This window comes from Leptosomus discolor, chromosome 8, assembly GCF_034619465.1.
Source record: "Leptosomus discolor isolate bLepDis1 chromosome 8, bLepDis1.hap2, whole genome shotgun sequence".
Lineage (NCBI taxonomy): Eukaryota > Metazoa > Chordata > Aves > Leptosomiformes > Leptosomidae > Leptosomus > Leptosomus discolor.
In genome coordinates this window covers 18,493,503-18,520,613 of record NC_141398.1, presented here as the reverse complement: position 1 = coordinate 18,520,613, position 27,111 = coordinate 18,493,503, and the positions used below count along the sequence as shown (strand labels likewise).

Below are 27,111 nucleotides of genomic sequence, written 5' to 3'. Positions count from 1 at the left end.
AGTTGCAGGTGACTGTGCTGATCACTTTGTGTTTTGTTTTCCTCAAAATATCTGAGGAAAAATGCAGTTCTGGCACAGACTGACCCCTAACTACTTTCCAGGTGAAAGCAACTTTATTGTTCATTTTAATCAATAAGCTATTGACAACCAACCATATTTTCATAAGCTTATTGCAGGGATTCTTTTTGGGGGTTAGGGAGGAACAGGAAAACATTCAAGATAGTGCAAGAAGGAACAGAAATGGATGTATGTCATATCCTAGACAAGCTTGAGGACTTTTGGGAATTCTTGCTTGAAAAATAATTAAACTCTTCTCCTTGACCCTTTCCCAACCCTCAAAAATAAACTTTTTTTTTTTTTTTCCTGAGGTAGATTAACCTGATATTTGGCTTATGAATTGCACCAAAAAAGGATTAACAACATAATGGTCAGATGCTTAGTTGCTTTTCTCTTTTAAGGTCTTGCTCAGTCTGGCTCTTGGGGTTGCTTTGATGAATTCAATCGTATTGATTTACCAGTACTATCAGTAGCTGCACAGCAAATTGCAATTGTGTTGACATGTAAGAAGGAACGTAAAAAAAGCTTTATTTTTACTGATGGAGATAATGTGGAAATGAACCCAGAATTTGGCATCTTTCTTACTATGGTAGGTATTCAGTAGGTTTCTAATATGCCGATGATGATAATAATACCCTCTAACCCTGTATGTTAAATGTACTTGGTAACTTTTATGTCACTTGTCTCAGAATTCACTGACAAGTTGAGAACATTGAGTATTACTACAAAGACCATTTTACAGGGTCTTGTCTCAATGACATCAAGCACACGCAATTAAGAAGTGCAGCCAGCATTGTAAATACAAAGTGTTATCTCAATGTCAGATTACTTCTGCATGCTACATTCTGATTCCCAAAGTATGCTTTTTACTACAAGTACAGAAAAATGGCCTTAGAGATATAGGTAGAAGTAGCCAGTAAAAACAGTACTTGTAAGACAAATACAGATTTGAAATGTTTAGGTGGAAATTTTTTCACACCTTATGGATGTAAGAGAGGCTAAAATACTGTAGTGATATGACGGTAAATGTGCATGGCAATTCATTTTTACATGTGATTTAAAGCCAAAAAGCTATTTTTGTCTAACCAGATTACATGTTCCTTTGCTGATTCTTCTGTTTGTGCAAGGGGCAGTCAACTTCAAAACCTGTTCTTCTCTCCAGAATCCAGGATATGCTGGACGGCAAGAGCTTCCTGAAAACTTGAAGATCAACTTCCGTTCGGTGGCTATGATGGTGCCTGATCGTCAAATCATAATTCGCGTCAAATTGGCTAGTTGTGGTTTCATTGCTAATGTTGTATTAGCAAGGAAATTCTTTACACTGTACAAGCTGTGTGAAGAACAACTGTCAAAGCAGGTCATTATTTTCATATGAGGAAAAACTATATATGATGTCACAAATTATTAATATCTGAAGAAAATGGAAAAGTTCATGTTTGCGAAGTAAGCTGAATGACACTTGCGATTTAGTGGTGCAACCCTCTGCTGTCCTGGAGGATTAACTCCTGCTACAGATTATCTGCACAAGAATGGGACTTTTATTCAGAGCACTGCTTATTATTAAGATTTGGCTTTAATGAATGGTGATGATTGAGGCATAAAGGGCTTATATATTAGTTGGCTTTATAGAGTAGATTGAGAGACATTTGTTTTGTGCTGCCTGTGCTTATTTAAATGTTTCTCAAATAAAGTCATTTTCCAAGGTCCACAGAGAATTCAAAATTATACTACTAATTTATTTTTTAATAGTCATCAGGAATCTTATCTTTGTTCAAAGACTTGTGATTACATTTCTTTTTTTCTGTCACACCTTACAGTTTAGTAGATGGTAGAAGAGGTGGGGAATGAAGTTGCCCGTAGTCACAGAGCCAAAGACTTGTCGTTGGATGTTAGGAGGCATTTGTGCCACAATTATCACTTCTTATACAAATCAATATCTTAAATGATAAATAAGAATTGATTCATCCCTGTTAATTTGGGGAAACTTTGCATATTTTCTAGGTGCATTATGATTTTGGCTTGCGGAATATATTGTCAGTGCTACGTACGTTAGGAGCAGCAAAAAGAGCAAATCCCACAGATACTGAATCTACCATTGTCATGCGTGTGCTGAGAGACATGAACCTGTCTAAACTAGTAAGTTCCAAGGGCCTGGTAAATTAATTAAACTGTACTTTGGAGCTACGTGTTTCTTTTTGGAAATACAATTTAAATCTTAAGGTGATGACTACAAGATTGAATGTGGCCTTTACACTAAAGGTAGCTTGGAAATGTTCCATTCTCTGGATGGTCTTGTGTACTGGTTTTGGCTGGGATAGAGTTAATTTTCTTTGTAGTTCCTTGTATGGGGCTGGGGAGGGAGTGAGTGAGGGGCTGTGAAGTGCTTGCCTGCCTACCTGCGTTAAACCACACCACCTTGAACTGTTCAGATTAATTTTTTTTACGTTTTCCCCTGCCACCTATAGAAAAAAGTGACCAAATAGAAGTCTATGTAGTAACCTCTTTAGAACTTTTGACCTAAAGTATCTAGTCACTCTTCTGAAATACGCTGTTATTTGTAGTAATGAGTGCTATCTCATCTGTCTTAATTACCCAATAAAACCTCTTCTGTGGCTGTAATACTTCATCTCCTTTATTAGATTTGTTTACATCTTAGACAAATAATTTGCTGTTTCTATAAATGTTATTGCTAAAATCTACTTTAATAAATTCTGAGTTTGTACGTTAGTAGTTTATTTTCAATAATTTTTGATTATTGGAAGCATCACATGATCTCCTTCTGTTGTGTCCTGTTAGAGTGCTTAGCACCTAGAGGGTTACCATAGATGGTTCCTTATGTTTTCAAATATTTCTTTAGCTCTGCAAGAGTTAGGGATGATTTTTTAAGATGCTAGAATAAATAAAATAGGTTTTAATCTGTGTGTTTCCCCCCCCTCCCAATTTTCACTAGATTGATGAAGACGAACCCTTATTTCTGAGTCTAATTGAGGATCTGTTTCCAGATATCCAGCTTGATAAAGCAGACTATCCTGAACTGGAAGCCGCCATTGACAGACATGTAATGTTTCTCTTGATCTGTGCTGCTATGGCATAACTATTGTGATATGACATCTAAGAAAATTATTGGTGTTGAATCTACCCAGCTGGTAATAATATGTTTTACTATTTAGAGGAAGAGTAAGCTGTTCCATAAATCTTTACCATTGGATTATTATTATTTATCTTATTCTTAAGGATGTCACTGAATTGTGATTGTGATGTCCTGTGGTTTTCTTGTGAGTCGTTTGTGGTGACCAGTTTGAAAAATGCATGTATATACACTTGCCTTACGTGACCCGGGATTTCGTCTTTGTATAAAGTCTGATATTGGAACATGAGCTTGAGAAAAGATTTACCTAAAATGACATTTCCTCTATTTCATCTACCGTTAGATCTTTTGGAACATTTCAATAGGGCCAACTTAAGAACATCAGTGAGATATAGAAGGCTAATGAAGTGTATACACTTAAATGATCACCTCTATTAAACTTTCCTCCAGAATTTCAATAATTCTTCAGGTAATTATCTAATAGTTAAACAGAGAAATAAAAAAAAAACCTAAAAAACACCATTAAAACCCCCCCAAAAAAGAAAAAAATTGAAAATCAGAAGTGCATTTCTGAAGAAATTGAGTATATGACTTTTCATTTACTTATATTTAATATGATTAGATTCAAGTAAAGAGGTCTGCTTCTGGCTTTCCTAACAAGGAAGAGTTGAATCATCAGCTAATGTTTATAAAACTGTTTTGCTTTCTATAGTTTATACAGTTAACTTTAAAAAAGGACTCACAAATCAAACTTTTATTAGGAGACACTATAAATAACTGGAATATCATGCTTTAAATTGTTATTTCCTAATAAATTAAAAAGTGATTTTAATAACATTGTCTTCATAGCTCTACTGTTGGTGATCTGTGAAGCCAGACATAGAAAGCGCCATACCTTTTATCAACAAACCATTATTACTTGCTTGTAAGTAGGGTGTAATGTCAGCCTATGCTGAAGCAGTGTTGGAACCTTGAAAAGTGTTAGGCACCATGATTATCTTAAGTAAAACAAAATTGGTAAAATTTCTTATCTAGGGATCTCATGGTGCCTTTTTAGTGCTATGAGAGTGTTTGGAAATTTTACTTGCTTATTTTGGCTTATTTTTCTCATATCGCTAGAACTTAAAATCTGGAGAAACCAGAAATGGTAGGCTGTCTTGGTTGTCTTGGAGGTGAATCAGGATTTTATTGAGTAGAACTCTTTGTGGTGTTTTCAGAGCTATGATGACTCAGTACAATGAAAATAAGATAGGACAGAATCAAGTTCAAGAAGAAAATTTTTATTAGGGAAGGGAGGCAGGAGTTGGGAAAATATCATAATGAAGAAATAGTTGTCACTTGAATTAAAGTGTTTTTCTATCTTTATATGTTGTAGTGGGTTGACCCCAGCTGGCAGCTAAGCCAACACCCAGTCACTTGTTCACTTTCTTCCAGCGGGTTGGGGGAGAGATTTGGAAAGGGAAAAGAGAGGGGAGAAAAAAGTGCATGGGTCTAGATATGCCCAGTTTAATAAATGAAGCAAGAAAAAAAAAAAAAAGAAACAAGTGATGCAAAAGCAATTGCTCACCACCAGCTGACTGTTGCTTGGCCAGTCTCTGAACAACAGCTACTTTGGAGAAACTTTCCCCCCAGTTTTATAGCTGAGCATAATCTTACTGCTGCAGGGGTGTTAGAATAGTTTGGGTTGGAAGGGAACTTTAAAGGTCATCTAGTCCATGATTCTATGGTATGGAGTAACCCTTTGGTCAGTTGGAGTCAGCTGTCCCAGCTGTGTTCCCTGCCAACATCTTGCCCACCCCCAGCCTGCTCTTTGATGGGTCAATGTGAGAAACAGAAAAGGCCTTGATGCTTGGTGAACAAGCACAGTTCAGCAATAGCCAGAACACTGGTGTGTTATCAACACTTTTTTGATCGCGAATCTAAAACATGGCACCATATGGGCTATCTGAACAGAAGTTAACTTCGTCCCAACCAGTAGATATGTACAATTGTTAATAGACGGTCTTGTGAGAACATGTCAAGTCTGCTTCTGAACATACTTCTTTTTCAATAAGGGAAATACCTAGTCTACAAGATTATTAAAGAATCCACAAGTGTTAGAAATTGTTAAGAAAAGATAAGTCTCCACTGATGACACTATATGTGAGTGAAGGAATAGCTAACATGACCGTCTTGGTTTATGTGAAGAAAGAAATCAGTTCAGATACATTCTCCTGGTGCATCATTAGATTTTGGATATATTACTGTATATACGTGGACTCTCAAAACAAGTCAGAAGGCTATATTCTATAGAGAGAGAAATGCAGCTTGACTCGGTTGGTGTCAACTATGAGAGCTGTCAAGATGTAAATGATAACAAAATTTTGTTGTGTATCCATGAAAACAGTGCATCTGATGTCTTCATTGTGCTTTGCAAACTCCGTTGCTTCAACAGTGGTGTTCTTCATGGCAACAAGGAGTTGGTGGCAGCATGTACTTTGTGATTGCTGTTGATGAATTCATCTTGTGCTGCCTTCTGTTCTTGGCTTCCTTGCAGAGCGAGATAAATAAGTTGAACTGACATGAGATTTGATATGCAAGTAATACAGCAAGCGGTTGTACCAGTTCAATGGTTCTGACTGAGTACATGACAATAATTGTAAAAGCTGAGTTTTATCTTATCAGTAAAAAGTTAGTCCTCTTTTTACTGATAATATTTTCTGAGATTTTTTGTGAAACATAATTTAAAAACAGAAATTATGCTTGAATTAAATTTGATTATTATTTTGAGAGCTTCACTTTTATAACACGATCTTGAGTTCTTAGAAAGTTTTTTGACTGTCAAAAGTATAGTGGGCTATGAATCCTTAAGAAATTGTTCTAGCTTTTCTCTACTGGTTAAAAAATTTCTTATTCAATTCCAGGTGAGTCACTTTACCAAGCAACAGTAATACCATTACAGTGAGAACTTCTTTAAGCATATAACTAGTAAAAAGTAGTAAATGAGCATGTGATATTTGATTCTAATACATCATGTCTTTCCTTAGAAAAATGATATTAAGAAATTACTCAAAGGTTTGTCTGTACACAGAAATATTTAACAAAATGTTTTGCAGGAAAACTTTTGGCTATTGTAAGCATTTAGAAACAGAAGGCATCATCATCATAAATAAGCAACTGTTCTGAGAGGCAAGTGAAAACAGTGTGTGGCTATGAAAAGGATTGCTAGCAAGACTGTTTCTAAAATTCTTGGCTTTTCTTTAAAACGATGTTTTAACCCTGAGAAGAGCTACATAAAAAATGGTTTATCATATTTTTTTATTTTTCTGAATACATATTTGAATACCAAATAACCCTTCTTTTTCCAAACAGTTTTTTAGATACACAAAACCTTCACAAAGAGTGTAGTCTCTGCTGAAGATTTTTTTTTTTTTAAAAAGCGTCAAAATATCTTGTGCATGAATTAGTAGTAATTTGGTTTTCTGTCACTATCTGTAGGTGGACAAAGCTGGACTTGTTTGTCATCCTCCTTGGAAACTGAAAGTTATCCAACTTTTTGAAACCCAGAGAGTAAGGCATGGATTGATGACACTAGGACCTAGTGGTGCAGGAAAAACTGCTTGCATCCACACTTTAATGAAAGCCATGACAGGTATGTGGGTATTTATATTGTAAACTGTTATGAAACTGTTATATTGTAAAATTTAAACCACATTGTTCCTTCATAGAAAGCCTCAATTACTTCACTGTGAGAATATATTACTGGAAGAATCAGTTTATGTGTTGTGATAATAATTATTGTGGTAGTATCTTTTAAAAACTTAAAAATATCTGACATTCAAAGTCATATAATGTCTGATTTTCTGATACTTATGTCAGAAGTTCTTATTCTAGAAACACTGAGAAAGAGCAGTACTGTCTGGGTAGACAGCTTGGGCAAGTAATTAAAGCATGTCCCAGGTTTGGCTGAGGTAATGCTGAAACCTTTCCCTAATGGGAAATGTTTAGTCCTTTTTGAAAACAGTCCACAAGACGGGGTCTTTATCTGCAGTATAAAATAACTACTTCTATCTTTGCTGCTACTAGGAGATAGTTGCTGGTTTAGGCAGTGACAATGTCTTCAAGGTTATTAATTTTTGTCCTGGCTGGACACTTAAGTGTGTCTTTTTGTCCTCTGTATTTCTAACAAAAATATTAGTGGATTGATCTTATTAAACTAAAAGCTCATAGCTGGGGGAGAAAAAACATCTCTTTTGGTGTAAGCTTGTGTTACCTCTTTTCCAGGCCTCAGTAGGCTGCTTATACAATTTTCCAGAAACGGATAGTTTCTGTAAAAAATGATTCAGCCAGTCTTTCATCCATGCAGTACCTTAGTGTGCTTAAGAAACACTGTAAACTCTACATTGCAGCGTAAATAACTGTTCCAATTAGGAAAAAAAGCAGAACAGATAGGTGCATTTTGCTATTTTCCTATACTTCTATAGCACTGAGGCATGAACTACTACCAAGATAAAGCTGCTGCAATACTTTTTTCGAGCTGATCCTCTGACATAACCTCATGAAATGTAAAACTGCATGATTTGCCGGGCTTCTATCTTACATGTTAACGAACTCTGATTATAATTAAGATTTAAGATAAGCCTTTTTTAGCTCTTTCTTTCAACATCTTATTACTGGCTCCTGACCAAGTTTTAATATTGGGTTTTCTGAAGGTGTCTGGCATAGGAGTTTCTGAGTGGTTGTTAATGAGGAAAACAAAGGTTATGTGATCATGGTATGGCTAGGTAGAATTTAACTGTCTAATAGATTTCACAGGGATATGCCAATACCATATACTTATAAACTTTGCATATTTGTGATGGGGTTGACCCTGATGCCAGGTGCCCAAAGTCACTCTGTTATTCCACCTCCTCAGCTGGACAGGGGAGAGAAAATATCATGAAAGGCTCGTGGGTTGAGATAAGGACAGGGAGAGATGACTCAGCAATTACCATCATCGGCAAAACAGACTCGACTTGGGGAAATTAATTTAATTTCTTACCAATCAAATAAGAGTAGGATAATGAGGAATAAAACCAAATCTTAAAACCACCTTCCCACTCCTCCTTCCTTCCCAGGCTTAACTTTATTCCCAATTTCTCTACCTCCTTCCTCTGAGTGGCACACTGGGATGGAGAACGGGGGTTGCAGTCAATTCATTGCTTGTTGTTTCTGAAGCTCCTTCCTCCTCAGGGGGAGGATTCCTCACACCCTTCCCCTGCTCCAGCAGGGATCAGTCCTCCATTACATGAGTCCTTCCCACCGGCTACAGTTCTTCACGAACTGCTCCAGCGTGGGTCCCTTACACGGGTGCAGTCCTTCACAAACAGAATGCTCCAGCGTGGGTCCCCCATGCGGTCACAAGTTCTGCCAGCAAACCTGCTGCAGTGTGGCCTCCTCTGTCTCCACAAGTCCACAGGTCCTGCCAGGAGACTCCCATGGGGTCACAGCCTCCTTTGGGCATCCATCTGCTCTGGCGTGGGGTCCTGCAGGGGGATATCTGCCCCACTGTTAACCTCCACGGGCTGCAGGGGGACAGCCTATGTCACAAAGGTCTTCACCCCATGCTGCAAGGGAATCTCTGCTCTGGTGCCCGGAGCATCTCCTGCCCCTCCTTCTTCACTGACCTTGGTGTCTGCAGAGCTGTTTCTCTCACATATTCTCACTCCTCTCTTCGTCTGCAATTGCAGTAACTTTTCTCCCTTTCTTAAATACGTTACCCCTTGGCCAGCGGTGGATCTGTCTTGGAGCTGGCTGGCATTGGCTCTATCAGACATAGGGGAAGCTTCTAGCAGCTTTTGACAGAACCCACCCCTGTAGGCCCCCCTGCTACCAAAACCTTGCCATGCAACCCCAGTACACTATTCAGAAATGCATGCAAGTGCACAATGGGGAAAACGGAAAAAAAAACCCAAACAAACCAATGTGGAGCATCTGTCTGGTATTTAGTCATTGAGTTTTAAAAAAGTCCATCCAAACCAAAGGCTTTCGCGCTCTAATTTTTGATAAGCCATCAAAATATTAAAGTAAACCTTGAATAAATTTTATCTTGCTGCTTTTCTGTTTCTGATGAATTTATGAAATGTGAATTGTGCTTTCAAAAGTTTCAGAACTATGTTCTGCTTTAAATTTTGATGGCTCTAATACCAAATATTGATGTATAACAAGAGATAAGTTTTCCAAGTAAATACACAACTTCTTATCATGGTGAACGCATATTAAACTGTACGTTTGGGAGTAATGATTTTGAATTTGTTGAAGTTCTCTGACTGTTGAAAAGAAATACCAAAACTAACTGATGATCTCCCTTCCTAGATTGTGGACAGCCACATCGTGAAATGAGAATGAATCCTAAAGCTATAACTGCTTCGCAAATGTTTGGTCGTCTTGATGTGGCAACAAATGATTGGACAGATGGAATATTTTCAACACTCTGGAGAAAAACCTTAAGAGCCAAGAAAGGTATAATGAAAAACAATTCCCTCCGAAATGAGACAAACTGCAGGACATCTCTCTAAAGCACATTAGCAGACTTTTTTTTTTTTTTTACTTACAAGGAAGCATTGCAATATTGCTACAAGAACTTCTGTCTATTGTATAGTCTCTGTTCTAAATGTTCAAACTGTAGTGTAGCAAATACTGTCACTCAATTTGTTGATCCCTCTCTTTCAAATGATAGGCCCTTGTATGGAAGAAAAGTGGAAGGTAAGACTCAGTTTCCCCAACACTGATATACTATAAAAATTTTTGGTGCTGTTAGGATTTCTGTCTCCAGCTGCCATACTAGAAGGATGTGAATCTCCTTTGTTACCTACTAACCTTGCGCGTACCATAATCCATCTCAAATGGCACTAGATAATTCTATTTAGGCAATTTCTAATTTCTGCCTAAATTAATGCTAGCATACATTCTTAGACTGCTGTATTAACTAAAAGAGAGGCCTTGGTGGTTTAATGCTAGATGGATTCTTCCTGGTTTTATCTGAGTATTAGTACGTGACCTTATCATTAGGCCTTAAGGACTAAAGAAAAAAAAAAAAAGAAACCCCTGACATTTGCACTGTGAAATTTCATACAAAAATTCTTAATCTTTAAGGATATAGATACTTTAAAAACAGAAAATACTTTTGGATTTCGTTATGTTGTTTTTGTTTCAAATTGAGAAATGTAGCACATGTGAGAATGTAGCATAGCATTAACTGTTGATTTTTCTATTTTTCCCCTCAATGTGCAATATGAATTATCATGCTCACATTACTTTCTCAGATTCACTGTTTACACCACTTCTGTAATGTCTCTTTATGAAGTGAACTCCAGACTGCCTCATGCCTGAGATGCCTTCACTGTAGCTACGAAATCCTCTAAATATAAAACTATTTGCCTCAGAGGTGAGAAAGTTTCTCATCCAGAACTTTCTTGGTTCATACCTAGCAATGGACCAAGCCACGTAGGCCTAGATAGTAAGGACTCACTCTGAAGGCAGATGAGAATGGGCCCATCTCTGACTAAAGGCTATCTAGCAATGCACAGCAGGGCTGGCTACTCCTCAAGGGACAGGGAGTCAGATGCTAAAGGGCAATCCCTTTCCAACCAGACCCTGTTACTCAGTACCCAAGTGCAGGACAGACCCACACCCTCCTGGGAAAGAGATGCAGGCTTTAAGATACATTTCTGTTACTAAATGGAAAGAGCTGGAAAAACTTCAAAGGGGCCTGGATCAAGTTTACAGGAAGCAGAACAAAAACCCAGAATCTTCCTCTAATGGACCTCTTTTACTTAGGAAAGTGAGAATGCTATTTGAAAGGGTGATTTTTTCAAGTGTTTTTATTTAATTTCACTACATTTACACAAACTCTTTGGAAATGAGTGGTGGTTTTAAATAGATCTATTATTTCTATCTTCTTTGTTTTTTATGTAAATTGAAATAAACCTAATTAGTTACTATGATGAAGAATGATCTATAAAACTGTTTCAGACTATTACAAACTGATGACTTTTGCTGATGACACTTTGTATACTGAGCAATGGATAATTACTATCAATAGGTGATAAAATTCAGTACTTAATTGAAATTGAGTGACTGAAATGGTAATTGTATTGAAAATGGAGATTTCAGCTGTGTGTGTGAATTCAGAATTAGTTCAAAATTTGTTTGCAGAGAGAAGAAACTGGTCCGTGAAAGAAACTAGGACTTCGTCTACAGACAGTTTTATCTGTTATTTTGGATTATAGGTGACCACATCTGGATAGTTCTTGATGGTCCAGTTGATGCTATCTGGATTGAGAACTTAAATTCTGTCCTGGATGATAACAGGACTCTAACACTAGCAAATGGAGATCGGATACCTATGGCACCAAATTGCAAAATAGTCTTTGAACCTCATAATATTGATAATGCATCTCCAGCAACAGTTTCAAGGAATGGGATGGTATTCATGAGCTCGTCGGTTCTCAACTGGAGTCCTATCCTTGAGGTACATTAGCTAAGTGATTGTTCATGTATTTAAAGATTTACTGGTTACTTATTCAACACTTCTCTGTTGTTACTTTAGGACATAATTTTGTGACTATTACTATGAAATAGATTTTACACTGTATAAACTTATAGGTCAATATTTAATATAGCAATGTTGTTGGTAGTTTAGACAAGAGTGAATAATGTAATTTTTTCAGGAACATAATCAACATATTACACTTTTAAAAAAAAGGATATTTCACTTTGGAAAAAATTTGTAACACAGGATATTTTATACAATTGAAGAACAGCTTGGTTGCCGAAATACCAATTGCCTGGCAGGCCCTAGTACAGCTTCAGACCAAGGAAGAAGACAGAGTAAACGGACTGATTCAGGAATCTAGAAATCCCCAAGAAAATGTAAATTCTCTTGATATTTCTTAAAACTAATTGCAGTTAGGATTTAGAACCAGAAATAAAGTCAATGGAGCACCAAATGATGTAATTTTTAAATTTATGTTCTTACCCAGTTAGGTTGTCTGTTAACAATTCTAGAAGCAAAATGTCTGAAGAACCAAGGAGTGGTTACCATCTTTCTGGCATGGAATGAATCATATAGAAAACCAGAACATGTTATATGTGTGTTTTGGAGGGGAGAACAGCATATAACATACTCAAATTTCAAAGTGACTTATAAACTGAAATTTTTGTTGTTTATGTCATCTTTCATCTTCCAAAACCCAGAAAAAATAAATCCTTGTCTTGGTTGAATGCTGGTAATGATATAGTGAATAATACATTTACTATGTAATACTACATTTTTTTTCATGTAGCAAGTATCTTGGTAAAGGTGAAATATGAGTTCACAAAAATCAATCTAATGTTCCATAGTAATGTTTTTCAACAAAAGTTTCAGCATTTAATTCCAGTTTTCTTCCCTTTTAAGAAAACAATGGAGACAATAGCCATAAAAAAAGTTGTTTCTGATTGTTTTTTTTTTATTATTCTTAATCCTTATATTGCCTTAGAAATTTATCAATAAAGTAGGCTCCTCAGGATTAACAATTTAAAAATTTCATAAAAATCATAGAATGGTTTGGGTTGGAAGAGACCTTAAAGATCACCTAGTTCCACCCCCCCTGCCATGGGCAGGGACACCTTCCACCAGACCAGGTTTCTTAAAGCCCCATCCAGCCTGGCCTTGAACACTGCCAGGGAGGGGGCAGCCACAGCTTCTCTGGGCAACCTGTGCCAGTGTCTCACCACCCTCACAGTAAAGAATTTCTTCCTAATATCTAATCTAAATCTCCCCTCTTTCAGTTAGAATTGTTACCCTCGTCCTATCACTGCACTCCCTGGTAAAGACTCCCTCCCCACCTTTCCTGTAGGCCCCCTTTAAGTACTGGAACGCTGTTGTAAGTTCTCCCTGGAGCCTTCTCTTCTCCAGGTTGAACAACCCCAACTCTCTCAGCCTGCCCTCACAGAGGAGGTGCTCCGGCCCCATGATCATCTTCATGGCTCTCCTCTGGACACGCTCAAGCAGGTCCATGTCTTTTTTTATGCTTGGGGCCCCAGAGCTGGATGCAGTACTGCAGGTGAGCTCTCACCAGAGCAGAGTGGAGGGGAAGAATCACCTTCCTCGACCTGCTGGCCACAGCAAGGTGTTTTTAGTAATTATTAAAATTAATATTTCACAGTCTCATTCACTCATTTCATTTTACAGATGAAGTATACTACCCATGGAAAATACACTAATACTCATGTTGACGGTGTTCCTTAACTAGACAAATGAAAATACAGTTAACTTCATATTAACTTTCAGATATTAGTAGTTGAGGAAGCCTTTTGTAATGATTAGTCTGAATTATTCTCAGATTTCTTATTATTATATCCCATAAAGCTTCTCATGCTTCTAAGTCTTACACAGTTTGCAGCTTGTAACCAGATTCCTTGCCATAAATGCCTGATTTGTCTGACAATGGAGAAAAAGTTGACGGGTGGCACTGCCTAGAACAACTGTCCTTCGCATGGGTGCCAGATGGGAGGCACCCATGTGCTGTGGCTTGTTGCCTATGGAGATTTGCAGCTTGTGGAGGACTAAGGGTTGCTACAGAGGGTTATTACCATATTTCTCTAGCAGTGCCTAAAGCCTTTGCCTTTTAGAATGATATTAAATCATATGAAGCTGGCTGTTCAAGCACAGCTAGTTAGCAACACTCGAGAATCATCACTAATTCATTTGATAGGTTTCTTTGCAAAGTCCAAAATGTTTGCATTCTGATTAGAAAAAAGAAGTGTTGAATGTTTCCCAAAAATTTGGCTGTTATTGAAGTTTTACCAATGCAAATATGTGCAGTCAACACAAGCGCCTTATGTATATTACTGCAAGGCTTTTTTTTTTTTTTAAATTAATGTTCAGAAAATGTAAGTGTAAATTATGCATCTAGGACAGTGGATCCTGTGAGATTTCACTTGTGTTGTTCCTTTCTGTACTCACAGCACTGCATAGCGCCTACTGTGGTTCTCAGTTCTTCATCCTTGCACTGGTTAATTTTCAGACAACAACTTCTTGAACATTTTGGTTTAAATTGAGCTATAGATTCAGCTGCAAAGACAGCAAAAACAAAGAAAAACATTTTGTTTTGCTTTATCAGTCATGATTTACCTCCTCACTTTAAAGTGATATGCAGACTAAATTTAGTTGTGTTGAAGTAAGTGTTGCATGAAAGTAGTTTCATTTAATCCATGACCTTATGCTTTTAATTTGTTTCAGTGGTAGCATCAGTTAAAAGGAAAACAAGGGCATGTTTGACTTTTTTTTTTTTTTTGTTTGTGGATAACACAAAGCAAATTACGTTCATTTCAGCCATGAAACAACACTTCCTACCTCCCTTGCTCTCCCTTCCCAAAAATTTGTTCTAAAACTGCAACCTATAGTTATCTATCATTTGAGCCAATAGCATTTGTTTGTTCTTTGTTTGGTTTGGTTTTACCTCATAAATAAGATATCTTGGTGACTCTTTCTGTACATCTCCCTTTAAATCTATTTTGTAGTGCAATATACTACATATTCCAGCAGATCAGGGTAGATGTTAATCTCGCATTGTTCACTAGAGGATTTCCCTACTTTTGTAACAGAATTAAATGGAGTTTTCTTTCTTTAGTTAATAATTCTTGAATGCTGAATGAAATATAGTATTTGTGGATATTTCAGAAGAACTTTGAAAAATAATTTAAACCATATTTTATATTTGTTTTGAATAGCTCAGGAAGTTGTATATATTTAGATTTCCCATCCTTAAACAATTTATAAACAACTAAATATAGCAGCCTATTGGGATACAATATCATGACATAAGCAATTTCCAAATTCAATGAAGTAGATTTCAAACTTTTCATACTGCTGTTCCTGTCTAACATGCTTTTTAAGCAGCTTTTGCAAAGTGATCAAAGGTATTTAGTCCATTACTCATCAACTTCCTGCAATGGAAAAACACCTTACCAACTTTTCCTACTTATCCCTAATATTTTTGGAACAGCTGGTGAAGTTCCAGTTATCTATTTTAAGTAGTTCTGACATTTAATCTTTAGCACTTTGTTTTCTACCCACCTGTTTCTAGAAAGCTTTTTCATGTATTTACCTATTTGTAATCAGTCCCAGAGTTTATTTACTTTGGGCTGTAAAAGATAGAGTTTCAAAAGATTGTGAAGGTAGAAGTGTGTAAAAGAATCACAAAAGCACAAAATAGTTGAGGTTTGAAGGGATCTCTGGAGATCATGTAATTGAACACACCTCGCTCAAAGCAGAGTCAACTAGACTAGGTTGGTTAGAAATGTGTCCTGTTGAGTTTTGAGATGGAGGCTCCAGAAGCTCACTGAGAAGCCTGTTCCAGTGTTTGACCACCCTTACAACAACAACAACAAAGTTTTTTCTTCCATTTAAGTTGAATTTATTTTGTTTCACTTTGTGCCAAATTTTAGCTTGAATTTTGGCGAAGAATCTGCAAGTAGTTTTGCTGATGAGTCTATTTTATCTGGGAAATAGATTCATGGGATGTAAATGAGAAACATTCTGCCACATAGGTGAGAGAAAGCTTCTGGGTAAACTCAAAGCAGGTTACTACTTTGAGCTAAAGGCATCAAAGAACAAATCCTGTTCTATGATCTTAGAAACAGGTAGTTTTAATTAGGTTTTGTTTATCCAGCTCTGCATATGCTGAGATGCACAATAAAAACCCTACACACACTAGACATCCTCTGCTGAAATCCTAACTTTTTTTGTGCAAATGACATGTAGCCTATATCACTGCTAGAAACTAACGTTCTGCAGAATAAATCAAATGTGTCCAGTACACGTGATCATTTCTTTGCAGAGTTGTTTTATACCCTAAAGTCACTTTGATTAAAAAATATTTGAAAAGAATGAGTTTTGTGCTGTTGAAAACTTTAAAGCACTTTTTTTTCTTCAGTATCCATGTTTAACATCCAGTAGGAATTATGCATACTTGGGTAAAGTTTGACCTTCTGCTAGCCATACCATGCCCAACAGTCAGGGAATCCGCCTCCCCACCACCCGCCCAAGAAATCAACTTTCCATGATTGCTGGACACTTTGAATTACTAGAGTTCAGTTTACTGAGATCTGCATTGGGAACTAAATTTATTTTCTCTCCATGCTTTGTAATAGGGATTTTTGAGAAGACGTTCCTTCCAAGAAGCTGAAATTCTACGTCAGCTGTATTCTTCATCATTCCCAGACTTATACCGCTTCAGCACTCAGTCTCTGCAATGCAAGACTGAGGTGTTGGAAGCCTTCGTGATTATGCAGAGCATTAATGTGCTGCAGGGCCTTATCCCACCTAAGGTAAAGTTGCGGATTTGTTTATATTTACCCAATCTAATGGAAATAATTTTAAGTCATGAGGTTATGTAGAGTGGAGATTCTTTGATGGCTTGGAATGTAAATGAAGATTCAGGTTAGTAAGGAATACCTTCTTTTTCTTTAGAAAATAGCTAGGATGTGCCCTCTTTCACATTTGGATGTGATGTTAACCATTGACATGTAGCATGCATCAGACAGTTTTTCTTCATTTTTTTGGGGGGGTGGATTGTTATCAGATTATAAACTAGAACCTAAACAGATCAAATGCCCTAATTTACATATTTACAAGGTGCTTTTCTATATTTTGTGGTTTCTTGATATTGATTCAGTCTGTTCATTGATAAAGACGTCAGTAAATTTAAACTTTTAACCTGAAGGCTTTTAACATGATGTTACTAATGATTATCAAATAGAATTTTCAGGCTATTGAAAATAAAAACCTAACTCAATTCTTCAGGAGCAAGGAGGGGAATTGACTGCAAAATACTTGGAAAGGCTGTACATCTTCTCTCTTATGTGGAGTGTAGGAGCATTACTAGAACTGGAAGACAGATGCAAAATGGAACACTGGCTTCGAAACCATGCCACAATAAAACTTGATCTTCCCTGTATCCCAGAAGGCAGTGAAGATACCATGTTTGATTATTATGTAGCATCCGACGGTTAGTAACCCAGCTGGGTGGTATGGGGTAAAGCTTAAAAGTGATTTTAAAATCATGCTGCTTTTAGAAAATTCCTGCAGCAAGTTTTGTTTTACAGCTATGTTTTACTAGTGATGCAGAAAGCTTTTTCCCTGTCCCATGTGAGAAATCAGAATGTGGATATATTACTACAGAAAGCTGCATGGACTTTGTGCCAATGAATTGTTATGTGAACAAAAATAGACCAACCTTCTCCTTGTCATAATTTATGTAAGAAAGAGGAGTAAGCCAGTTAGATCCAAGTTTACAGAATCTATGATTATATGATTCTATAATTTTGGTCTGAATTTACAGAGTGGGATTACTGTATGTGAGAGAGAGGCACCAACATATGAGTCAGCTCAATGGAAGATCAAAGAAGCAATGATGCCTTGTATTTCTAAAACATTAAGTAAATTTCTTTCTTACTAGGTAAATGGATGCACTGGAATACACGTGTTGAAGAGTATGTATATCCCAGTACCAGTACTCCAGAGTATGGCTCCATTCTTGTGCCTAATGTTGACAATGTGAGAACGGATTTCCTTATTGAAACCATTGCGAAACAGGGCAAGGTACTTTTTCTATGTTTCACATCTGAATAGTGCTAACCGTACACATGATAAAGTTTTTGAGTTGGAAGTGAAATATTATATTATTGAAAAGGAAGAACTGCATTTTTTAATATCAAATAGTGATTCCAGGAGCTACATTCATTTAAATATACACTGCTTCCAGACTTTTTTGTCTTCCCATCACCCATCCTTTCTGTAGTGGAAATAACTGTAGTTACAGCTGAGATCAGGTCAGAACAGAAGCAATTTATTCATGTAGCTGTTGGAGAGCGGGCATCACACAGGGCAGCAGAGTGCCAGACTCTGCTGCTATGAGCTCTGTCCACATGGGGCAGTTATAGAGTTTATGTACTTTTAGGTTACACAGCCCACAGTTCTTCACCAAAACTGTGTCAGATAAGCAGGATATGGTAAATAAAAACAGGAACTGAAATCTAGACGGTTCATCCTTTTTCAAATAATCAACTCCTTTTACAAATAATCCCTTCTTTTGTTAAATCATGCTGATTGACATGACCATTAACTGCAAACATTTTTAACTTGTGAGGCCTGCAAAAATCTAAGATATTAACTATTTTGCTTCCACACGTCCCTTGCTGAGAATTCACTTTACATAAGTTTTCTAATTTCATTCTAGTTCAAAAGCTAAATGGGATTGCTGAGGCTTTGCCAAGACACCTAGCTCTTGTGTTTTGCCTTATTTCAATGTTGTCTTTGTCTAGGCTGTCCTACTAATTGGTGAGCAAGGAACTGCAAAGACTGTTATCATCAAAGGTTTTATGTCAAAATATAACCCTGAAAGCCACATGGCTAAGAGTTTGAATTTTTCATCTGCAACTACCCCATTAATTTTTCAGGTATAGTAGTCGTTCACTTTCTAATAGAATGTGACTGGATTCAAAGATTGTTCAGAGAATTTGCCAGGAGGATGCTTCTGAAAACGGTTTAATTGAAAATGAGTGCAGAAACAAAAAAGCACCTACTCAAAAGGACTAAGTGTCCAAACACATGATTTAAAAGTCTTTGTAAAAACCATGTTCCCTTCAACTTCTTCGGTAGTTATTGAGCTGTCTCAGACTATTACAATATCATGCATATTATTTGCTTCTTCACATTTAATGTTTTTTATGTCAAATGTATCAGTTCTCACTAGTTGGATAGTGCTGTCAATGACTTCCCTCAGATTTCATTGAAAGCTGTGAGTAAAATAAGCATTACCCACAACAATCTGTCATAAGAAATGTGCTGTCTGCAATTTAAATTTCAGTAAATTAAATTACTTGTTAAAAAAGTAACACATGCAGCGCAGGTGCTCTAAATAGAATTACGAATACTTAAATCCTGAACTGTTCTGCCTGTCCAAATTTCTACTGAGCTACTTTGAATTATTTCAAGTTTCTTTGACCTGCTGACAATATATATGGGAAATATTTTTAATGGGGTTTGGTATGCCAAACTGAAGCACTGTCTGTGCTGTAATCAGAAGTGCTGTCTATAAGCTTGATGCATCATCGATTATCTGTTTCTATAGCATAGCAGAAGCTATTAACCTGTTTAATATACAAGTACGTAATTTTGGTCTTATTTTCCTTAGTATTTTTCCTTCTATTGATTAGGCTATAGAAACAAAAGTAGTGTTGGTACATCTGTTTTTATAAAGTAGACGTCAAGTTTATTGATGATAGATGATGGTCTGTTGACGATCAAGACACCTGAAATGGATGTCTGACAGTCAAGTCTCCGATAACAATCTAAGCCAAAGCTTTGTCTGTTGCGACACATGCTTTTCAATTACTCTGACCTTCTAAAATCTCGGACTAACTGTTGCCATTTGTGTAACAAGTCTTTCCAGGCTACTCTACAGGAGTCTAGGCACAACGTAAGAATGCATATTTAGATTTGCACTAAAGAATAGCTATGCATGGTTAAGTGAGCTTTCACTTGGTATAGAATAAATAAAAATTGGACCTTAGGAAGAATCGAGCGATGGGAAGAAAAGTAGTGTTAGTCCACTATTAAGCAAAATTATTTCATCAAGTCTTTTTATGTATGTGAGTTTAATTATCACTGTATGCTTTTACGAAGTACATCAATATCTGCTGAAAAACTCTTCAAGAATCACATCTTTCAGATCTGACAGATTATTAGTTTAATCTATATTGCTGATAAATGAATAAAATGAAAGAACAGTTTTAAATGGTTTCAAAATTGTGAAGCTGTTAGGCATGGTTGTCTACACTAGACATTTGTTGTATGTAATAGCAACCTAATGCTATATAGTGTGAAATTTCAGACATTCTAGTTGAACTAGTACAATTACCTCCAGCAGGTGTGTCATCTAAACCTTCCTTAGTAAAATTCTGTGTAACAAAACCATTAATATGTTTAAATGATTGAATCATATAATGAAAGAAAGGGCTCTCTGTAACTATGCTAATTTCTTTTTAACAGCGTACAATAGAAAGTTATGTAGACAAGCGCATGGGCACAACTTATGGTCCGCCTGGAGGCAAAAAGATGACAGTCTTCATTGATGATGTCAATATGCCCATAATAAATGAATGGGGAGATCAGGTTAGTTTGTAAAAGAGGAAAAATAAGGCAAAAGACATTTTATTTCTTTCCTTGCTACTCTGTAGAACCGGCTTCTTTTCTCAATCAGGCAGTAGGGGGTAAATTTGACATGTAGTGCTTATTTTTTAAGCAGTCTTTTACAAGAACACATCTAGTTTTATATTGTCGTGAATTATTTGAAAGTAAATATACTGACTACAAGAAGCAGTTTGAGTACTCCTTAAAATATGCCTATATAATTTAACAAGGTTTCTACCAATACTTATTATTTTATTTAAAAAAAAAATAAAAGACATTAATTAGAAAAAAGCTTTGGCACACAAATTGTGATTAGCAAACTGTCTGTGTGGACAATAGTTAAAGTACTGTGAATGCTGAGAGGTAAGAATTGACTCCTCTGCTTTAGAAAAGATGGAACTAATCATTATGTACATTGGCAAGATTTTTCTGAAGTACATTGCTTTGGAAACTGGTGTTAGAATTTCTAAAGAAGTATAGTTTTATAATGTAATCCCATCCGTGGGATGTTTCCAGCTGGTCAAATAGAAAAGCGGGGGGTCCATATGTGGCTAAAGAAAGAGATTTTTCAGTCTTTTGTATAGATGCAATTCTATTTTTGCAGCTTGAAAAACCATGTTTGTGATTCTTACACATGGGAATTTCATCCAAATTTTTGGTAGCATATGCAACCTGTGAAGATGCATCAGTTTGGGCTTGATTAGAACAAAATGGAAATTTTCTGTTAAAAGGGAGAAGTAGCTCCAACACAACAATATTGGAAATCATGCAGCATTCAAGCAAGAATGAATTGAAGTATTCAAGAAAGGATTAATTGTAAGCTAGGGATTCCCCTCTACTGCCATGATTTTTGTCCATAGATATTGCCAATGAGAAGAATACAATATGCTTATTCCTAGTAGTGCATTTTTCTCCTGAAGCAAATGAGCAGGGGTTTGGGGGAGAAAATAATGGTATACTCTTTATTAGGTCTTCCAAGTACATAGGCATGTTTTGTATTTTATTTAGTTGTGTGTATAATACTCTGTTCTATAATACCTGGTTATTTTACAGGTCACCAATGAGATAGTTAGGCAGTTGATGGAACAGAATGGACTGTATAACTTGGAAAAGCCTGGTGAATTTACCAACATTGTGGACATTCAGTTTTTGGCTGCCATGATCCACCCTGGGGGAGGTCGCAATGACATTCCACAGAGACTCAAGAGACAATTTTCTGTATTCAACTGTACTCTGCCTTCTAATTCATCCATTGACAAAATTTTCGGTAAAGGGAAATCAGCACTTTATCCATCCCATTTTAAAAAAATGATAGTTGATTTTTCTTTATCCCTCCATTTATAAACATTATGATTAAAATAGAGGCTTAAACCTGCTCTGATTTGCTTATCAGCCCACTTTCCTTCAGTAACCACTCCCCACCTGTAATTTCATCAATCTGTAAGTTTTTCAGGTCCAGTTACATCTCTGAATCTATTGTTGTGCAAAGTATTAAGATGAACAGCATGAAGGCCATCCCTAGTTTTAGTGACAGTGCTGGAGAGTTGCTGAGGTGCTAAGAATGAGTGACTGATGTCTAGACTTTCACAAATGACAGGATCATATTGGTCTCAGAAAAGATTAGCTATTCAAAGGCTGTGAAAGCCATTTTGGTAGAACGTTTTTAATGGACAGTTAATTAAGAGCCAAATACGCAGTAAGCTGGTGGCAGAATGGTGTTAACACCAGGTGAGTCAAAATTTGAATAAGGACTAGAAAGCCATTTCAACAAATTAGAAAAGGTTTTGTGGATCAAAAAAAGAAAACGAAACTTAAGAAGATTGTAACTCTTGCTGTTGTGCTAGCATGTCTTAGAAAAATTTTTCATTTGGCATTTTTTTTTTTTTTTTCACAGGTGTAATTGGAGAAGGGCACTATTGTAGTGAGCGGGGATTTTCAGAAGATGTGAAGAAAACAGTAGCCAAATTGGTTCCACTGACACGCAGGCTGTGGCAGATAACCAAGCTAAAAATGTTGCCCACACCAGCCAAGTTCCATTATGTCTTCAACCTTCGAGATCTCTCAAGGATTTGGCAAGGAATGCTGAATGCTACATCGGAAGTGATCAATGAACCAAAGGTAAGTGCACATCAGTGCTTTGTTATAATTAGTGTAGCAAACAGGATGAATAGTCTAACTTCTTGGCATTTGAGTTTGCTTTAGAAAAACATAATTCCTCATTAAAAAATTTTTCCACGTATTTTTTTTTGAGGCAGAGACGTTTTAGTCCAGCTTGTACAGTGCCAACTGAAATAACTTTGTTTCATAAATATAACAACACCTGCTTCTTTTGACAGCAGAGGGTTTGCTTCTATGTGCTTGTTTTATTACTGACAAATGCTAGTTTTTTTGAAAGAAGCAAGCAAAGAAAATTATGAGAAACAATGAATTTATTTTAACCCAATGAAAATGCGTATATTGATTAAAAAAAATAAACAGTTTCCCTCTCTCCACTGGTGTATTGAGGCTTTCAGTCACTGCCTAACACCTGTCTAACAAATTATTTCTGGCTTACGGCTTGAAAGGAAGAAGTAATAACGAGCCATGATTTTTTTTCCCCCCATATTCCACCTTTCTTCCAGAAAACTCAATACTTCATGCAACACTTATCTTTTAATTATTTTAAGGAAAAGGCATTTAGTGTTTTGAGCACTGAAATGTGAAGTGCTGGAAAAGCAATGTTTATGGTAATAATGGAAAATTTGTTATAATTTTGGGTTATATAATCACTTCATGTTTAATGTGCTTCCCTGCTTGTTGAAAAACCTCCTGAATTCTACTACATATAAAATTTAAATTTTAGAATTGATTTTAATTTCTGAAGCTAAAAATAAACAGTGCTAAGATGATTATGTGTTTATATATATTCTTATTTAATGTCTTTTGAAGTATAACAAACAATTCCTTGAAATCTGACTATATAAATGTCCTAGGTTACAGTGTAAAATATGCCCCAAAAAAGTATTCTATTACCATCTTCAGGAGCTGTTGAGACCAGGTGGGGCGGTGCTCCCTGCCTTCCCCCTCTGGACTATCTCCTGTTACTGGGCACGACAATGCCTTATCGCCTGACTCATCGATAACTCGCTCCTGGGCTATCTCCTGTTAATGGCCCATCAAGGAACTGCCTCACAACTCCCCATCCCATTGTGAGATGCTCCGCCCGGGGGGAAGGAGCCAAGCAGTCCATGCTAAATATAAACTGAGATTTCAAACACCCTAGCAGCCTTCTTCCACTGGATTCCCAGAGGAGTTTTTCCCCCACTGGAGTTCCAGAGGACAAGAGCTACCTACCTACCACTGAACCTTCAGAGGAAGACCAGCCCCTTTTACAAGATCGCTGCTTCCAACAGAACTACACCCATCACTTCAGGAGGACTGCAGCCACCATCTTATCGGACTGCTACTGCCACCCTAACAGGCTGTTAGGTTGTGTTTCTGACTCTGTCAGTGTAAACCAGTGGGTTGTTTTTTTCTGCCTTGATTTATATATATATATATATATATATATATATATATTAGTAAAGAACTGTTATTCCTGTTCCCCATATCTTTGCCAAAGACCCCTTAATTTCAAAATTATAATAATTTGGAGGGAAGGGGGTTGCATTTTCCATTTCAAGGGAGGCTCCTGCCTTCCTCAGCAGACACCTGTCTTTCAAACCAAGACAGATTTTGGTGCCCAACGTGGGGCACGAGGGCATCGAGAGAAAAAGGAATAACAGTTCTTGTGCGTTGGATATAGATTCCTCGTTAGGTGGCGTCATGTGGGCTAGCTTATCCTCATTCATGTGGCATGTGGTCGTGGCTATATTTCTCCCATTTGCAGGCCCTTATCTAAACATGGGTCCTGTAACTAAGGCTACTGTGACTGTTATCCAGTTTCTTCTATGGATTAATAAGGTGAGGAATTCATGGCTTATTAACTTCCTCTGGAAGGTGGGCACATGGATTCAGAGCTATCACACACTAACCGTATGTTTTTGGGGTGGGTTTAATAATGGTACTTACTGTGAGGAAATGACACCGGGAGAAACTTTCTCCCAACTCTTAACCCAGCTCTTTGGGTCTACTCCACCAGTTTTCGAAGGATTCAGATCTTCCCTAAGTGCTAATGATATCGTACAGTGGCTGGTGTTGCTGATAGTCCTATTTTATTCAGTATTCAGAGATCAGGGGAGATTGACTTGGATAACCACCCTGACTAGGAATGCTGCTCCGGAACCTGACCCTGCCTCACAGCTCACATCAGAAACGAACCACCCGGATTGGGTGAATGAGATACGTGAGATGGGCCAGATGCTGAAGGAGTGCATTTTCTCAGCTGCTTGGAAACCCTCCTCCTGCCTCGAAGAGGGAGAGTCTAATGATGCAGCAGTAGAACCCACAGATGTTACAACTGTCCAAGTCCCAGCTGAAACTCAAGGGCAGTCACAGCCAGCAGCAGTCGCCCCTGTGGAAACGAGGAAATCTAAGATGAAATCAGAGAGCCCAGTTAAGAAAGGAGGGCCCTCACAACCTGCAGGCGAGCCAGTGGTTGAGATAATCACCGAGTCCCTGATGTACGACAGTCTCCGTAATCTGCACAAAGACATTGTATGGCGGGTGCGTGAGGCTTTTATAACCTGGTTACTTCGGGTCTGGGACCTCATGGGTACAAGTGTGCAACTGGATGGCAGTGAGGCAAGGAATTTGCGACCATTGACTCAGGACTGAGGTGTCAATCTGGTATTTGTAAGGGAGGCAGGGACCCTTTCCCTCTGTGAGTGGCTTTTAGTGAGTGTGAGAGAGAGGTTTGTCCACAGAGAGAGAATGCAGGAGCACCATCACAGAATGCGCTGGAAGACCCTTGAGGAAGGGATCCAACAGCTGAGAGAAGTGGCAGTATTGGAGGTACTCTTTGGGAGGGATGGACAGCATGGTAACGACCCTGACAAAGTCAGGTGCACAGGGCAAATGTTGTGGAATCTGGCAACTCTAGGGCCATCTCAATACGCCACCTTCATTGCAATGATTAATGCGGATAATGACCAAGAGACAGTGGGTTCTGTCACGAGCAAGCTTAGAAATTCTGAAAGCGTGATCCATGGCCCAATGCAGGCTAATGTCTCTGCTGTGATTAAGAGCCTACAAGAGGAGATGAGGGAAATAAAGGAGGAGGTGAGGAGGAGCAGTTCCCATTTGGCACCGGTACAAGTCACAGGCCCCAAAGTTGGAGCCCAACGTCCCCCAGTTAGAGGGAGAGGGTACACCCCACGAGCTGAGCTATGGTACTTCCTGCGCGACCATGGGGAAGACATGGGAAGGTGGGATGGGAAACCCCCTTCTGTCCTGGCAGCACGGGTGCGTCAACTCAAGGAGGGAAACACTAACAGGGGGAGTAACACTAAAGTGAAGGTAGCCTCAACCTCCCAGGACCGAGCTGCCAGATATTACAGAAGGGAGAATGATCCGACAGATCACCTTGAAGGAACCTCTAGAATGTATGTCCAGGAAGGAAATGATAACCAGTGCTAGAGGGGCCCTGCCTCTAGCCAGGGAGAGGCACGGGAAAAACGGATATTTTGGACAGTGTGGATCCGATGGCCTGGCACGTCAGAGCCACAAAAATACAAAGCGTTAGTTGATACTGGTGTGCAGTGTACCCTAATGCCATCGGGACATGTGGGGGCAGAACCTGTTTCCATTGCCGGGGTAACGGGGGGATCCAGCAATTGACTCTGTTGGAAGCCGAGGTGAGTCTTACTGGGAAGGAGTGGCAGAAACATCCGATTGTGACTGGTCCAGAGGCCCCGTGGATTCTGGGCATAGATTTCCTCCGGAACGGCTATTACAAGGACCCAAAAGGTCTCAGGTGGGCATTTGGGATAGCTGCTGTGGAGGCAGAGGGCATTAGGCAATTGAACACCTTGCCTGGACTATCAGAAAACCCATCTGCAGTAGGACTCTTGAAGATGGAAGAGCAACAAGTGCCAATTGCCACCTCGACAGTGCACCGCCGGCAGTATCGGACGAATCGAGATGCTGTGATCCCCATCCACAAAATGATCCGTGAGCTGGAGAGTCAAGGGGTGGTCAGCAAGACCCACTCACCCTTCAACAGCCCCATTTGGCCTGTGCCCAAGTCTGACAGAGAATGGAGATTGACTGTGGACTGTCATGGCTTGAATGAAGTGACTCCACCGTTGAGCGCTGCCGTGCCGGACATGCTGGAACTCCAGTACGAGCTGGAGTCCAAGGCAGCAAAGTGGTATGCCACTATTGACATTGCCAATGCTTTTTTCTCCATTCCTCTGGCAGCAGAATGCAGGCCTCAGTTTGCCTTCACCTGGAGGGGCGTACAGTACACCTGGAACCGACTGCCCCAGGGGTGGAAGCACAGTCCCACCATCTGCCATGGACTGATCCAGGCTGCACTGGAAAAGGGTGAAGCTCCAGAACATCTGCAGTACATCGATGACATCATTGTGTGGGGGAACACGGCAATGGAAGTATTTGGGAAAGGAGAGCAGATCATCCAGATTCTCCTGGAGGCTGGTTTTGCCATCAAGAAGAGCAAAGTCAAGGGACCTGCCCCAGAGATCCAGTTCCTGGGGGTAAAGTGGCAAGACGGACGGCGTCAGATCCCCGCCGAGGTCATCAATAAGATCACCGCGATGTCTCCACCAACCAGCAAGAAGGAAACACAGGCTTTCCTAGGCGCCATAGGTTTTTGGAGAATGCACAT

General features: G+C 38.4%; 1 protein-coding gene across 2 annotated transcripts in view; it reads left to right on the top strand.

Moving 5' to 3' along the window:
* DNAH5 (dynein axonemal heavy chain 5) overlaps positions 1–27,111 on the top strand; it is a 138,934-nt gene that overhangs the window by 57,406 nt on the left and 54,417 nt on the right. For both annotated transcript variants that reach the window (XM_086469578.1, XM_086469577.1), the window contains exons 37-50: positions 459–646; positions 1,220–1,414; positions 2,059–2,193; positions 3,008–3,115; positions 6,623–6,776; positions 9,479–9,625; positions 11,395–11,636; positions 16,304–16,480; positions 16,956–17,160; positions 17,611–17,753; positions 18,476–18,610; positions 20,205–20,327; positions 21,399–21,612; positions 22,240–22,463. In XM_086469578.1, the coding sequence (XP_086325704.1) occupies positions 459–646; positions 1,220–1,414; positions 2,059–2,193; positions 3,008–3,115; positions 6,623–6,776; positions 9,479–9,625; positions 11,395–11,636; positions 16,304–16,480; positions 16,956–17,160; positions 17,611–17,753; positions 18,476–18,610; positions 20,205–20,327; positions 21,399–21,612; positions 22,240–22,463 (2,390 nt within the window). The remainder of the gene's footprint in view (positions 1–458; positions 647–1,219; positions 1,415–2,058; positions 2,194–3,007; positions 3,116–6,622; positions 6,777–9,478; positions 9,626–11,394; positions 11,637–16,303; positions 16,481–16,955; positions 17,161–17,610; positions 17,754–18,475; positions 18,611–20,204; positions 20,328–21,398; positions 21,613–22,239; positions 22,464–27,111) is intronic.